Source organism: Galleria mellonella, unplaced genomic scaffold (assembly GCF_026898425.1).
Source record: "Galleria mellonella isolate WM207_F2 unplaced genomic scaffold, CSIRO_AGI_GalMel_v1 utg35, whole genome shotgun sequence".
Classification (NCBI taxonomy): domain Eukaryota; kingdom Metazoa; phylum Arthropoda; class Insecta; order Lepidoptera; family Pyralidae; genus Galleria; species Galleria mellonella.
The window spans coordinates 4,287,302-4,299,969 of NW_026442082.1; the positions used below are offsets into that span (position 1 = coordinate 4,287,302).

Genomic DNA, 12,668 nt, shown 5'->3' on the forward strand with positions numbered 1-12,668 from the left:
ACACAACAGGCTTGGCAGGCGGGTTGGCAACCGCAGTTAGGCTTTTAAAGATGTTTTAAGAGGGACACTACTGCCCATCCCTTGACCTCCCTTAGTCACCTCTTATGACACCCACGGAATAGAAAGGGGCGGCCCATTCTATGTCAAGACCACACGAAAAATAGACAGAGACTATATGGCCTATGAATACGACCAACTGAAACTATGCTGCTTATGAACACTATGCTGGCTTACTAAGTCCTTTTTCACGCTACCTTCGAAGGATCCAAAATTAATAATTATAAAATGAATGAAACACGTCACAGGAAAGGCCGTTCCACATTGTCACGGTACAGTTCACGTATTAGTTGGCAAATTTACTTGTACGTGAGCGCGAGCGGTCTACCAAATACCAGATAGTACCAAATTTTGCGTATCACTAATAGAGTTATGTTGTTTTAGTTTAACTTATTACTAACCGACCCTCGCCAGTTTTACAAGGCCAAATAATATTAAGAGGGCCTATACTAATCAGTGTTGCCAAATTGGGGTATTTTCCGCAATTTTGGGTAAAAAGTTTTCTGTTAGCGAAATTTTGGAGAAATTAAATTATTATAGAAAAGAAAATTATTATAGAATATTTTGGAAACATAAAGGTAATTAAAAAAATTTTTATTTATTGATATGATTACGTCACTAATTATGGAGCAATTTTTACTCATATTTTTAAAACGGATAAAATTTACTCTCATGTTGATAATTCTAATAACATGTGTCTCCATGTTTTAAATTTTCTATTTAATGTTAGACAAAATGCCTTAAAATATGTGGATGCGACTTTTATTACGAGAATTTATCTACAATTCTTCAAACTGTATAACCGGTTCACTGTCTTTATAGCTTGCGATCCTTTAAACCAGCGATTCCTTAAGTGGGTTCTACGAAACCTAGGGATTAATAAAGTCACCAGAATTCTGCGAAATTATTTACACAGTGAAACAATTAGATTCTTTACATTAAAATTTAAAGGAAACTATAAAGCTTTCGTTTTTATTTAAATTACAGTATTTTTTATTTGCAATCATTTGATTTAGGGATCGATAAAATAAAAGATATTTGGTGGGCGTTCAATTATCTTAAGTTTAGGAACCCCTGCTTCAAACTACCATTGAATACTTTTCGTGAATGTTGTTCAACTGTCGACTAATCGCAACCGTTATAGTCGCAAGTCTGTAGAAACCTCCATCCGCGATTACCATCAATTTGCATCCAAATAGTCCGTAACTAACGCGAACACGCGTATTAATTATATCAGACACGAAACGGAGGGGTTTAGCTTTCCAACCTTGAAATTCTATGAGAAATATATATATTTTTTCTTATTATTTAAAGATTTACGTAAGTACACATTATATCGTCATAGTGGTAGAATACTGACGGATCTGACAAATATTACATATAAAGATCCGTCAGTATTCTACGACTATGACGATATATTAATATAATAACTACTGGTTTGATTTACGTGCATTTTAATCGAGGAAGCTCGACTAGTTTCGGGCCCATCCGAAACCCTCAATCATGAGCAGGCATGATGTGAGCGCGAAACTAACTTTTTTCAATATGCAATGACAAACAAACCAATGATAAACACAAAATATTCGATAAAAAAAAATAATAATGATCACTTACAAATATAAACAATACTATGGATCCCCTAAAATACTATAAAAAATCCATAATAGTCATGAGTAGCCATATTTGTTATACCTCCCTTGTAGTCTCAGTCTTCAAAAATAAATATTATACAAATAGCTTCTTAGCAGTTGAAAAACGAGTTGTGTCGACGTGTCGGTAAGTTTGTTTTTTTTTTTAAGGATGAGAGTGGAATGGTGACCCAGTATGAGCTAACGGTATACGCTGGCAGGGCAGCAGTGAGGAACGATAGGTGAGAATGAAAAGGCAGGCAATGAAAAGGCCAGTTAGCCCATCGGGTTTAATACATCTAGAATCATCACGATGTTTTCCAGAGGGACCACGTGGAGGTCCACCTGACTGGACTAGTAATAGGACCAGTAGTCCGCATTACTATCAATCCCTTTCTCCCACGGTAAGTTTGTTACCTTATAGCCTTAACAGCTTAACCAATAACTATGGAATTTGGTATCCACGAATTACGTGAGATAAAGAAGAATACAGGCTTCTTTCTATCCCGATCAGTAAACATATCCCGGTCACACGGATGAAGTCGCGGATAAAAGCTGATAAAACTTATAAAGTAGATAATTGGTATTATATATTTATGAATAAATAGATATTAGTTTTTTTTATTTTATTTTTATACAACTTAGAATGGCAAACAAGCTGACGGCTCACCTGATGGAAAGTGGTAACCGTCGCCTATAGACATGAGCAGTACCATGGACATAACAGAGTATACTGTTTCGCCCATGATACCCCCCATGCGTTGCCATTCCTGAGGACTCAGGTATTATTCCTCTGTACCCAATACATTCACAAACACAACTGATTCACGGTAGAAACACGAATGGAACAGAGGTACCCAAGCAATCGACTTTTGTACAAAGTCTCCCTCTGGTAGATAAATAGATAGATATTTGCATTACTTACAGAACACAAACTTTAACAGATACTGATATACATAAGAAGCGAGATAAGAGAAATGATAAAAAAAAAATATTGAAAAAAAAAAGTAAAATTTTTCCTTTTATGCGTGTGTCATAGCAATACAAAATGATCACAACTCAGTTTTTGCTTCGCTCTCAAAAGAGCAAAGCACTGATATTCTGTTGCGACCAAAGGGAATAGGGTAACAATAAAATAATACCACCAGATTATCCATACAATAAACAGACAGATATACCGTAAACAGAGAGATATGACAGAAATAAATGAATAATCATTCATCATTCATTAATTCATTATGTATTCATGTTCTTTTCTATAGGTGCCGGTTACCACTGTGTCTGGTTACCACTTGTCTGGTTATCGTTTTAAATCGGATAGACCATCTGTTGACCTAATTGTCATTCTAAGTTTTATTATAAACAAATAAAGAATCTAAACTTTTCTTAAATCGTTATTAAATCGATAGAGAATTAGTTGTCATTCTTTATCTAATAACTTACGTCACATATATGTATTAATAATTTGTCAACCATCTTCTTTCCTAGAAAAATAGATAAAAAAAAGTATAATTAACGTCAAATTATAGTAAAATTGAAGACAATAAAAAGTCACTATAAAATTTTAAGTAATTTTATTATTAAATTTTAAGTAAATATATGTAATTATAAAATAATTTCTTAATCTGGTGATAAGAAACAAAAATCAAGATGTATTACATGGACAAACTGCCGACAGTAATCAGCTGTTGCTTCTGCTGTTTCCTTAGAGCTGGGACCGTTATGATAGCTATATTTTCCTTTGTAAGTACATGCTTTAACTTGAAAGTTTAATTCTTGGCTATATTACTTAGTATACTGGTTTTAAAGTTTCAAGGCCATAGTACACTTCTACACAATCTTTGTTTTAATGAGAAATGGCAGGAGACTTTGTACAAAAGTCGACTGCTTGGGTACCTCTGTCCCATTCGTGTTTCAACCGTGAAGCAGTTAAACAGTTATGTTTGCATGGCTGTGTTTCGGTTTGAAGGGTGGGATATGGCGTGAATTTACTGGGTACAGAGGAATAACACCTGAGTCCTCAGGAATGACAACGCATGGGGGGTATTATAGGCGGAACAGTATACTCTGTTATGTCCACGGTACTGTTCATGTCTATAGGCGACGGTTACCACTTTCCATCAGGTGGACCGTCAGCTTGTTTGCCATTCTAAGTTGTATAAAACAAAAAAAAATGGGATTATTTTTATATTTATAAAATTATATCTATAATGTTTATTTAGTAAAATATAAAATAAATGTACTTTAATGATTAAAACTTATATACATTAAATCATTTTAATGTGTCCATGTAAAGTATGCACAATAAAAAAAATTATAATACAATACATATTTTAATAAATGAATTTTGTTCATATTTAATATAACGATTAAGAAAAAATATATAAAAAACCTATTAGAAAAACATTAATTTGCGAAAGATTAGTGATTTCCCTGGAATTATTACGTTCTGCAATATTCATTTTTGGAATTAATGATTCCACAAATTGATCTAATGGTTCATATACATACAGTGATGCTGTGATAGATTGTAAATGTAAATAGGACTTTATTTTCCGCGCTTAGCCTCACATTTGAGCCGTTGTGCGTATGAGTCGTGGCTAGTACAGCCAACCTAGCTCCGCCCAGAAGCACAGAAGCTTCCTGGGATCTTCACAAGCATTAAGGAGCGACCTCACCGTTCCGAGGATTTCTAAACGTTGATAGGCCACAGCTTCACATTGTATATGTGATAGATTGTAGCTTTGAAGCATTTTATTTTCTTTCTTTTATCAATATGAAGTTCGTGATAGTCATTTTATCCGTTCATAATTTTCGTTGTAAACTTAACTTTTATTTGAAAAAAAAGTAACAGCTATATCTTGGCCATTCTTCTCAGCTGAAATTGCATTCCGAACTGGGCGGTTGATTTATAAAAAAAAAGTGACTATTTAAAAATGCTGATTATTAAGTTTACTTGAATTAAAATTATTTATTATTATTATTTTTTAAATTTTTACAAAATTCACATCTCCCCTCTTAAGGAGAGGAGATGGCAAACTAACCCCCGGCAGAAGCACAGTCGGCCGGGGTTCAGGGCCCTATGGAGAGAAACCGGCGTACAATGCGGGCAGAATCTAAGAGCACCGCTTTCTGCATCTTTCCTGGGACTGAGCCGCCTTGAAATCCCAACCGTCTGAGATGTTGTTCCAGACTGGTTGGGATAAGACCGTTCACCGACATAACGATTGGAATGATTTCGGTGGATGTCACTCCCCACATTTCGGTCACCTCGTGAGCCAGATCGAGATATTTTTTCTTTTTCTCAGTTTCGGCTTTCACGAGGTTCTCGTCATGCGGTATGGTGACATCCACCAAAAACACCCTCGAAAGTGCCCGATCCATCACCACGATATCAGGTTTGTTCGCAAGAACGGTCCTGTCCGTGATTATGGATCGGTCCCAGTAGAGCCTGGCGCTGTCGCTTTCGAGGACCGGCTGGGGCTCGTACTTATAGTACGGCAACCTCTCATTCGCGAGGCCGTACTTCAGAGCTAGCTCTTGATGGAGTATTTTGGCTACCTGGTTGTGTCTGTGCAAGTACTCAGTGTTGGCAAGATTATTATTATTATTATAAGCACACCATTCGTATAAGAATTATTATTAAAACTTATGTTTATTTTGAACGATGTCTGTATGTATTTATATAAATAACGACAATTTCATGAACTTATTATGTTTGTCGCTTTGAATAATTGTTTCGACATTAATCCGGAAATCTCCTTCAGGGGGCATTTGGCGCTTTGCGTCAAAGAATGAAGTTCTTGGAAGATTTTTTGTAGAAAAGTAAAATTGGCTTGGAGAACTTGGGCTAATATTTCTTGACAGTTTTGGTATTTGTAAAGTGTTCCACACACTAAAATAATATGGTAATAATAAAATGGTATAAAAATATAATAAAATATATGAATGAAGGAACAAAATAGAGGACGGGATATGAAAGAAGAAGCTAACATAAGGTAAAAATAGAAACAGAAGGAAGGTGCTTTTATTATTTTCGTTGTTCACTTTGCTGATACATGGTAAACCAAGTGAAAAACTATACAAGTTTGTGGTAAGGTAAAAAGTTCGGGAAATCGTAACGATTTGGACGAAAATATTTGGCAGTTGAATAGGATAGAATAGAATAGAAAATCATTTATTCAAATAAACTTACATTGAAGCACTTTTGAAAAGTCATTACATTTTTTTTAATCTACCGCTCGTTCGGAAAGCTGTCTCATCACAAGAAGAACGAGCAAGAAACTTGCGTGTTGCTCTTTTAAATAATTTTATTATTACTTTACATTTTTAAGTTTAAGTGTGTGAATACAAACCACCAATTAGCACTAATTCAATTAAATACTCAAAAAGAAAAAATATTGAATACATAACCAACTGGTTAAACAATTAATAAGAGGAAATCAGTCATAGTGATTAGAGCAGACCAGTCCCTACAAGCAGCACCCGTTCACGAGTATGACGGATGAGCCAGCCATCACTGCGCTCGACCATATTTTAGGGAGCCCAATGACCCGGCCCACCACGCCGCCACAAGTCTGGACATTTTAGTGAGCATGACTACTCAAAACACTAGACCACGTCAAAGCTACTCACAATTGCCATCTGATAGTTATAGTATTCACATTTTACATAAGAATGCATGCGGCAATTAATACAAAAACCGCTACGCTTTACGAATAAAATAAAGAATTCACATCTCACAACCCTGAGGCGGAAATACTGGTGGCAAGAGAGGAAATGACTCGCTGTATCTTAATACAGTTCCGGTACTTGTGGCGTTGTAGTCGACTGCGAAGGACTCTTGGCTCTGCTGCTGCTACTTTCTAAGCTATCCAACACAAGCTGATACCCAAAGCTCTATCTCTTCTTTTAGATCATACAATTATTGTTATACATATATACAGACATCAATAAATAAGTAGTACTTCGAAATTTTTCCGCTCCAGTTTTTCAAGTGAATTTTCGCTTATTTATTTACGTATATAAATGAGTAAATATAAATATTTTTCGCTTATATTTCTCGTACTCTGTATAGCTTCGTACAATTTCCAATATATTAAACTACATACAGTTTTCGCGGAAATAAAAATTTGTGTAATGTTTATTTTATTTTTATATCGTATTATTTATTTATTTTATATATTTGAAACGTGAGTTTATTTCTGACTCGTAACTACCTAAAGTTATAATTAATATTTACCTAATTACACTACAGTGGGTTACACAAGTTAATGAAACTGCTGTTTCCGCCATATTTTAGATACGTATTTATAAGTTTTCGCATAATTAATTACAAATTTAACTATAATTATTTTAAACTATACATATAGTATCTACTGTTTGTATTATTTGCAAGTATTAGTTTCATATTAGAATTAAATTTACAATAAACAAAGACAAACTATAGCGACCGCGTCAAAAATCCTGGCATTAATTTTGATCCTGGTCATCTCAGATTGCTGAAATTAACAGAAGCATGTTTGCGGCAACTGGACCCCTTGCAGGCTACGTAAGGTTCTTTTTACGGACACGAAAATCGCGCTTGCTCTTACATTGTTCCTCCCAATCCTTGACTACGCTGATTCCTTTTATTCAAATGTCACTGAAGAGCAGTTAAATAAATTTAAGCGTCTTCAAAATTTATACATTCGGTTCATATTTGGGCTTTGCAAATATGACCATGTATCCCAATATCGTACACAGCTCAAGTGGCTCTCTATTTGTCTTCGTCGCAACTGATATATCCTTTCTCTTCTTTATTCAATTCTTATTAATCCAGCTACACCTAATTTATTTGAAAGAACGTTTTGTATTACTTGGCGAGAGCAACTCTTATTCTTTACGTAGTACTGACAACTTCCAACTCAAAATTCCTACTCATTCTTCTTCTTTAAATCTTTTTCTGTGCAAGCAGTTTGTTTGTGGAACTCACTCCCTACCTCTATACGGTGCGTTCAATCTTTGTCTATTTTTAAAAACCTAGTTAAATCCCACTACCTATCCTTATAATCACTTAGTCCTCCTTATTTTCTACCAAAATTGTGTTATACATATATGTTAATGTTATATATTTATATGTATATATATTTATGTATGTATTTATGAGTGGATATAAATGTGCTTATTTACACATGTTTAGATATATTTTTTTAACGTGCCACCTACCTATTTGTTCTTTAATTCATACTACTCAAAGGTTATCTGAAAGAGATTGCCTAGCAATAAGATCGCCATTTGTACCACACTATACTTATTGACAATTCTTTAACATGCCCTGTAATATTGGTGCAATAAAGTGTTAAAAAAATAAACAAAGACTTCGATCGTAACAAAATATAAATGAAAGGAAACCCTAAAGATTGCAAAAAGAATAATGAAAACCATTTAAAAATTGGTGGAATGGAGATATTGCTTTAAATGTACACAATATGAATGCCAATACCATAGAAATGCAAATTGAAATGTCATAAAAGAAAAATCCAATTTTATCCTATGGCAAAGTTGTACGCGACTTCCTTATAATATCATTGACTCCCAAATATTATGTACATTTTACCTACACGAGTATCTATTTTGAAATAGCAATGCATGTCTTATACTTTATAAGAATTACATATACACCACATTCTCACTAACAATATAATTATCTTGCATTAAACATGTATAATTTGCCGTGCCGTCCCGGCATATAATGGGGGATTCCTTTCCCGTGAGTGTCGTAAGAGGCGACTTAGGGAACATAACGGCCGAGGGACGGACAGCGGCGTCTTACAATATCACCTGTGGTTATCAACCTGCCTACCAAGTGTAGCAACTATTGGCAAATCCTGGGCTGATTTGCCAACAGTTGCTACCTCCCTTTATGGGGAGACCTTTGTTCAAATGTGATCAGTTAATAACTGATTTGATGATGATGATGAACATATAACCAAAACTACTAAGTCTAGAAAAACTGAAATTTTCAATACAGGTTTACAGTACGTCAAGATTCACTAAGAAAGGATTTTTAAAAATCTCAATTTAAAGGGGAAGTCAGACACCAAACGTGCAAAGCTGCGGGCAACAACTAGTAAGAATATAAATACTAATGGACATATAGTAAGCAAAGCCAAACTAAGCACAGATTATGGCTACAGATGGTAGACTTATACAACTTCATAAACATAATCACATACTCCTCAGAGTCCATAACGCGCGCGTAATGTCCCTGGTGTTACTGACGTGCCTGGTATTCAGGCTATATTTAGGTAGCTGTTTACCATCAGGTGGGCCATTTGCTTGTTTACCACCCCAATGGTAAAAAAATACTTTTTCTGCAAATACATAAGCACATTAGATAACATCCACATAAACAAGAATACGTTTCCACCAGATTATTGATCGGATGAATTATAATCTAAATATTTTTTTTTAGTTTTACCCATTTTTGCTCCATCTTAAACCGAGATCGTGATCAATCGTGGGACCCACCAACAGTATAAAGAAATTCTATTTTTTTTTCAGATAGCTGGCCTCATTTTCGTACCCAACGTGAATCATGTCAAAGGGTTCTGGGACATGAATGCTGTACTGTCCAACTACAGTTCAGCCACAGAGAGCGGTATACAACTCACTCTTGGCTTAATGTCCATTATGCTGTGCGCAGTCAGCATATTGCTACTGATTGGTGCTTGCTGTGTTAGTTGATCCTCTATTTCTTACCATCCTGTTCCTTTAAATAAGAAACAAATGAATCTCTTGAATCCCGCCATAAACTAAAATTTCATCCCAACCATCTGGCGGTCCTCCACCGTGCGTTTTTGAAGGCACTTTCTTCCACGCACAACCACTCTTTGGAATCAACTTCCAGCAGCAGTATTTTCGAACCGATACGACAACATAATCTTTAAGAAAAGATCATATTCCTTTTTAAAAGGCCGGCACCACACCTGTAATGCCTTTGATGTTGTGGGTGATTATGGGCGGCGGTAATCACTTACCATCAGGTGAGCCGCATGCTCGTTTGCTCCTTGTGTTTGTTGTAAAAAAAAAGATATATTGCTATGTATGCGCGAGGTAGTGCCGTGTAGTCTTGGCGTAGAGTGGGCCATCGCCTCCTTTCTTCTGGGTATCGTAAGAGGCGACAACGGGGATTAGGAGGTCGAGGAATAGGAGGGTTCCTTTTTAAATACGAGTATCACCAAAGCCTGACCTAGCTAACCCGCTTACCAAGCATAACGACTACTGGCAAAAGCCCCTTAGCAGAAAAAGGCCTAGATTCTGCAGAGGACTATCAACGGATTATATGATGATGCGTGTATATATACCGTGGATTTTTTTACTGTAACCACACCTGCGTTATTAGTATATGCTTGAGGGGTAACAGTGGGAGAATATAGGTAAAGATGAAAGCAGTTAGCTTATCGTGACCGATTTCACAAGAATTAAACAAGATGATTTCCATAGAGTCCAATATTCAGCAAAAGATTGAGATCTGATGGTATTCGTAAGTAAAGGCAATACATGATAAGTACTTAGTATTCTCTCTTCCTTTCAATGTATTCTATAATATATTTGCAGCTATACATGTTTATAGATGACAACTTACCATCGAGTGGGCTGTCAGCTTGTTTGTCCTTCTGAGTATAAAAATTGTACAAATTTTAGACCACAAAGTATATGGATTGGTAATGTAAAAGAGAAACGGCTACGTTAGAACGAGATAGACACGTAGGTCATTCACCTACACAATATAAGCTCGAAGTGGATTTAGCGGGAGCATTAGAAGGAGTTATAATTATTATTATATTTTTGAATGGAATTAGTTTTAAATAAATGTAGTTAGTTATAATTATGTATACTTTCCAGAACTTGCCAATCCTTATAGAAATATACCAGTGGGGCGCGGTGGTGTACAGTGGTACCGTTACGCTGCTGTTTTTTATTCTGGCTATGTTCTGCTTCTTCGTACACACCAATTGTTACTTGGCGGGTGGCGTCCTCTGTGCTCTTATCATTTGTAACATATTACGTTAGTATGCCATTAACTTTTTCCGTGCCAGCAATGACACAGCCTAATCTTAACGTATTAACATAATTTGTAACTAGACAATGTTCATTATATATTCCGGCATTACGCCAAATTAGTAGCGGTTTTCAGAGTTGTGTTCCTGAAGATACAACTTAATCTGGTACGTGTTTCATTTTCATACGTCTTCTAAATGTGATTAATTCAATTGGATAAGAATATTATTATTAAAATTGACGGAATTATAAAAAAAAGGTCGACAGAATTGAACACCTCCTTTTTTTTTTTGAAGTCGTTTGAAAATTTCATAAAAATCGGTCGAGTCATTTCGACACGAGATTTATATATATAGATACATACAATCCTTTATAACAAAGATAATATGAACATATTTGAAAACCAAACGCTGCTCTTAGGTGGCTCAAGCTTTGCGCAACCGGTAAAATTCTTTTCTGAGAATAACATAATGCATTGTACATTCTATTTACTAAGATTTTATATATCAACACTGTCTATGGAATGTATTCTAGTGCCCACTTACTTTATAACATAGCTCAGGAAATCCTATGAATAATATATTGTTTCTAGACTCAATAGATTATATATTTATTTACACTTTATTGTACCAAGTAAAAAGAGAAATAACAAATACAGTAAATATTAATGAGAAGTGATACAAAAGGCGGCCTTATCGCTAAGCAATCTCTTCCAGACAACCTTTGGGTAGAGGACATTGAGGAAAAGACAAAGTGTAGGTGGCGCACTATTAAATAAATATTATCATATACAAATATTATCATATACAAATATATATACATACATAATTATACATACATATATAATATATACACAATTAAATATATACATAAACATACACATAGTTAACAGCACACATACAACAGAAAAAAAATGACGAAGGAAAACGAAGAGAGAACACAGGAAAATAGTACTAAAGTGAGAGGTAGTAAGATTTAACAGAGGTTTTGAAGCTAGTAAGAGTTTTAGCGCACCGAATACGAGGGTAGGTAGTGAGTTCCATAGGCGAACTGTCTGAACAGTAAAGGATTTAGAATAAAAGGAAGAAGAATGAGTGGGAATTTTTTTTTGTGGATGAAAATATAATGGTATTAATTATATAACAGTATACTAGTAGTAATGGGAAAGGGATTGTTAGTAATGGGGTCTAATTAACCCATTGCTAGCAATACACCCTACCAGGTCGACCTCCACGCGGTTCCCCCTGGAAACCGTTGTGGTTAATTCTAGTGGATTTAGTCACGATGGGCTAACTGACCAACTTTCATCCTCACCTATCATTCCTCACTGGTGCCCTGCCAGCGTATCCCGATAGCGCAGGCAGGGTTACCATTATAACTCATTAAAAAAAAACCTCTCCTGCGTTAACAGTATATGTTGGCAGAGTTCTCGTACCTTGAGGGGTAATAGGTGAATTGTGAAGAATTCATTGCCCTTCTATCAGTTTAAGTTACGTATATTTTAGTCGAGAAATCTCGACTAATTTCGACCCTGACTACGCACCTCGGTCCGTTCAACGCAAGCGCTCACGTCCTAGTCATTCACGACTAAAAATCCCGAATATTCTTTCGGGAACATTTGGGATTTCTAGTCTAGTCGAGCTTTCTCAACTAAATTACAAGTAAGTTAAACCAGTAGTTATTATATTAAAATATAATGTGTACTTATGAAATTTTAAAAAAACGAAATAAGTGTAATTTATTTGTATTTCATTCACATTTCAGTGACCGCATATTTTGTGATGGTGGCCAACAGTCTTCGCATGTCGTTGAAATTCCTCAGCAGTGAAGGTCTAATGCTTTGAACGTGCCCCGAATTGTTCATTAACAAGATCGTCCTGCGAACTCGTCAATTGTTTTTTGTAAGTGAAACTTTTCGTGAATAAAGTGTTAGACTTT

General features: G+C 35.4%; 1 protein-coding gene across 1 annotated transcript; it reads left to right on the forward strand.

The window, feature by feature from the left end:
• The first annotated feature begins 3,149 nt into the window (after positions 1-3,149).
• Positions 3,150-12,668, forward strand: LOC128201124 (uncharacterized). The gene is made up of 4 exons (XM_052896913.1): positions 3,150-3,428; positions 9,231-9,404; positions 10,575-10,737; positions 12,495-12,668. The coding sequence occupies exons 1-4, from the start codon at positions 3,336-3,338 to the stop codon at positions 12,572-12,574; spliced, it is 510 nt and encodes a 169-aa protein (XP_052752873.1). The 5' UTR covers positions 3,150-3,335; the 3' UTR covers positions 12,575-12,668.

Excerpts from the sequence above, each read along its gene's own strand:
- LOC128201124 (XM_052896913.1), top strand. The coding sequence starts at position 3,336 with ATGTATTACATGGACAAACTGCCGACAGTAATCAGCTGTTGCTTCTGC. Across the intron at positions 3,429-9,230 it reads TGATAGCTATATTTTCCTTT|ATAGCTGGCCTCATTTTCGT; the intron begins GTAAGTACATGC and ends TTTTTTTTTCAG. Across the intron at positions 9,405-10,574 it reads TACTGATTGGTGCTTGCTGT|AACTTGCCAATCCTTATAGA; the intron begins GTTAGTTGATCC and ends TATACTTTCCAG.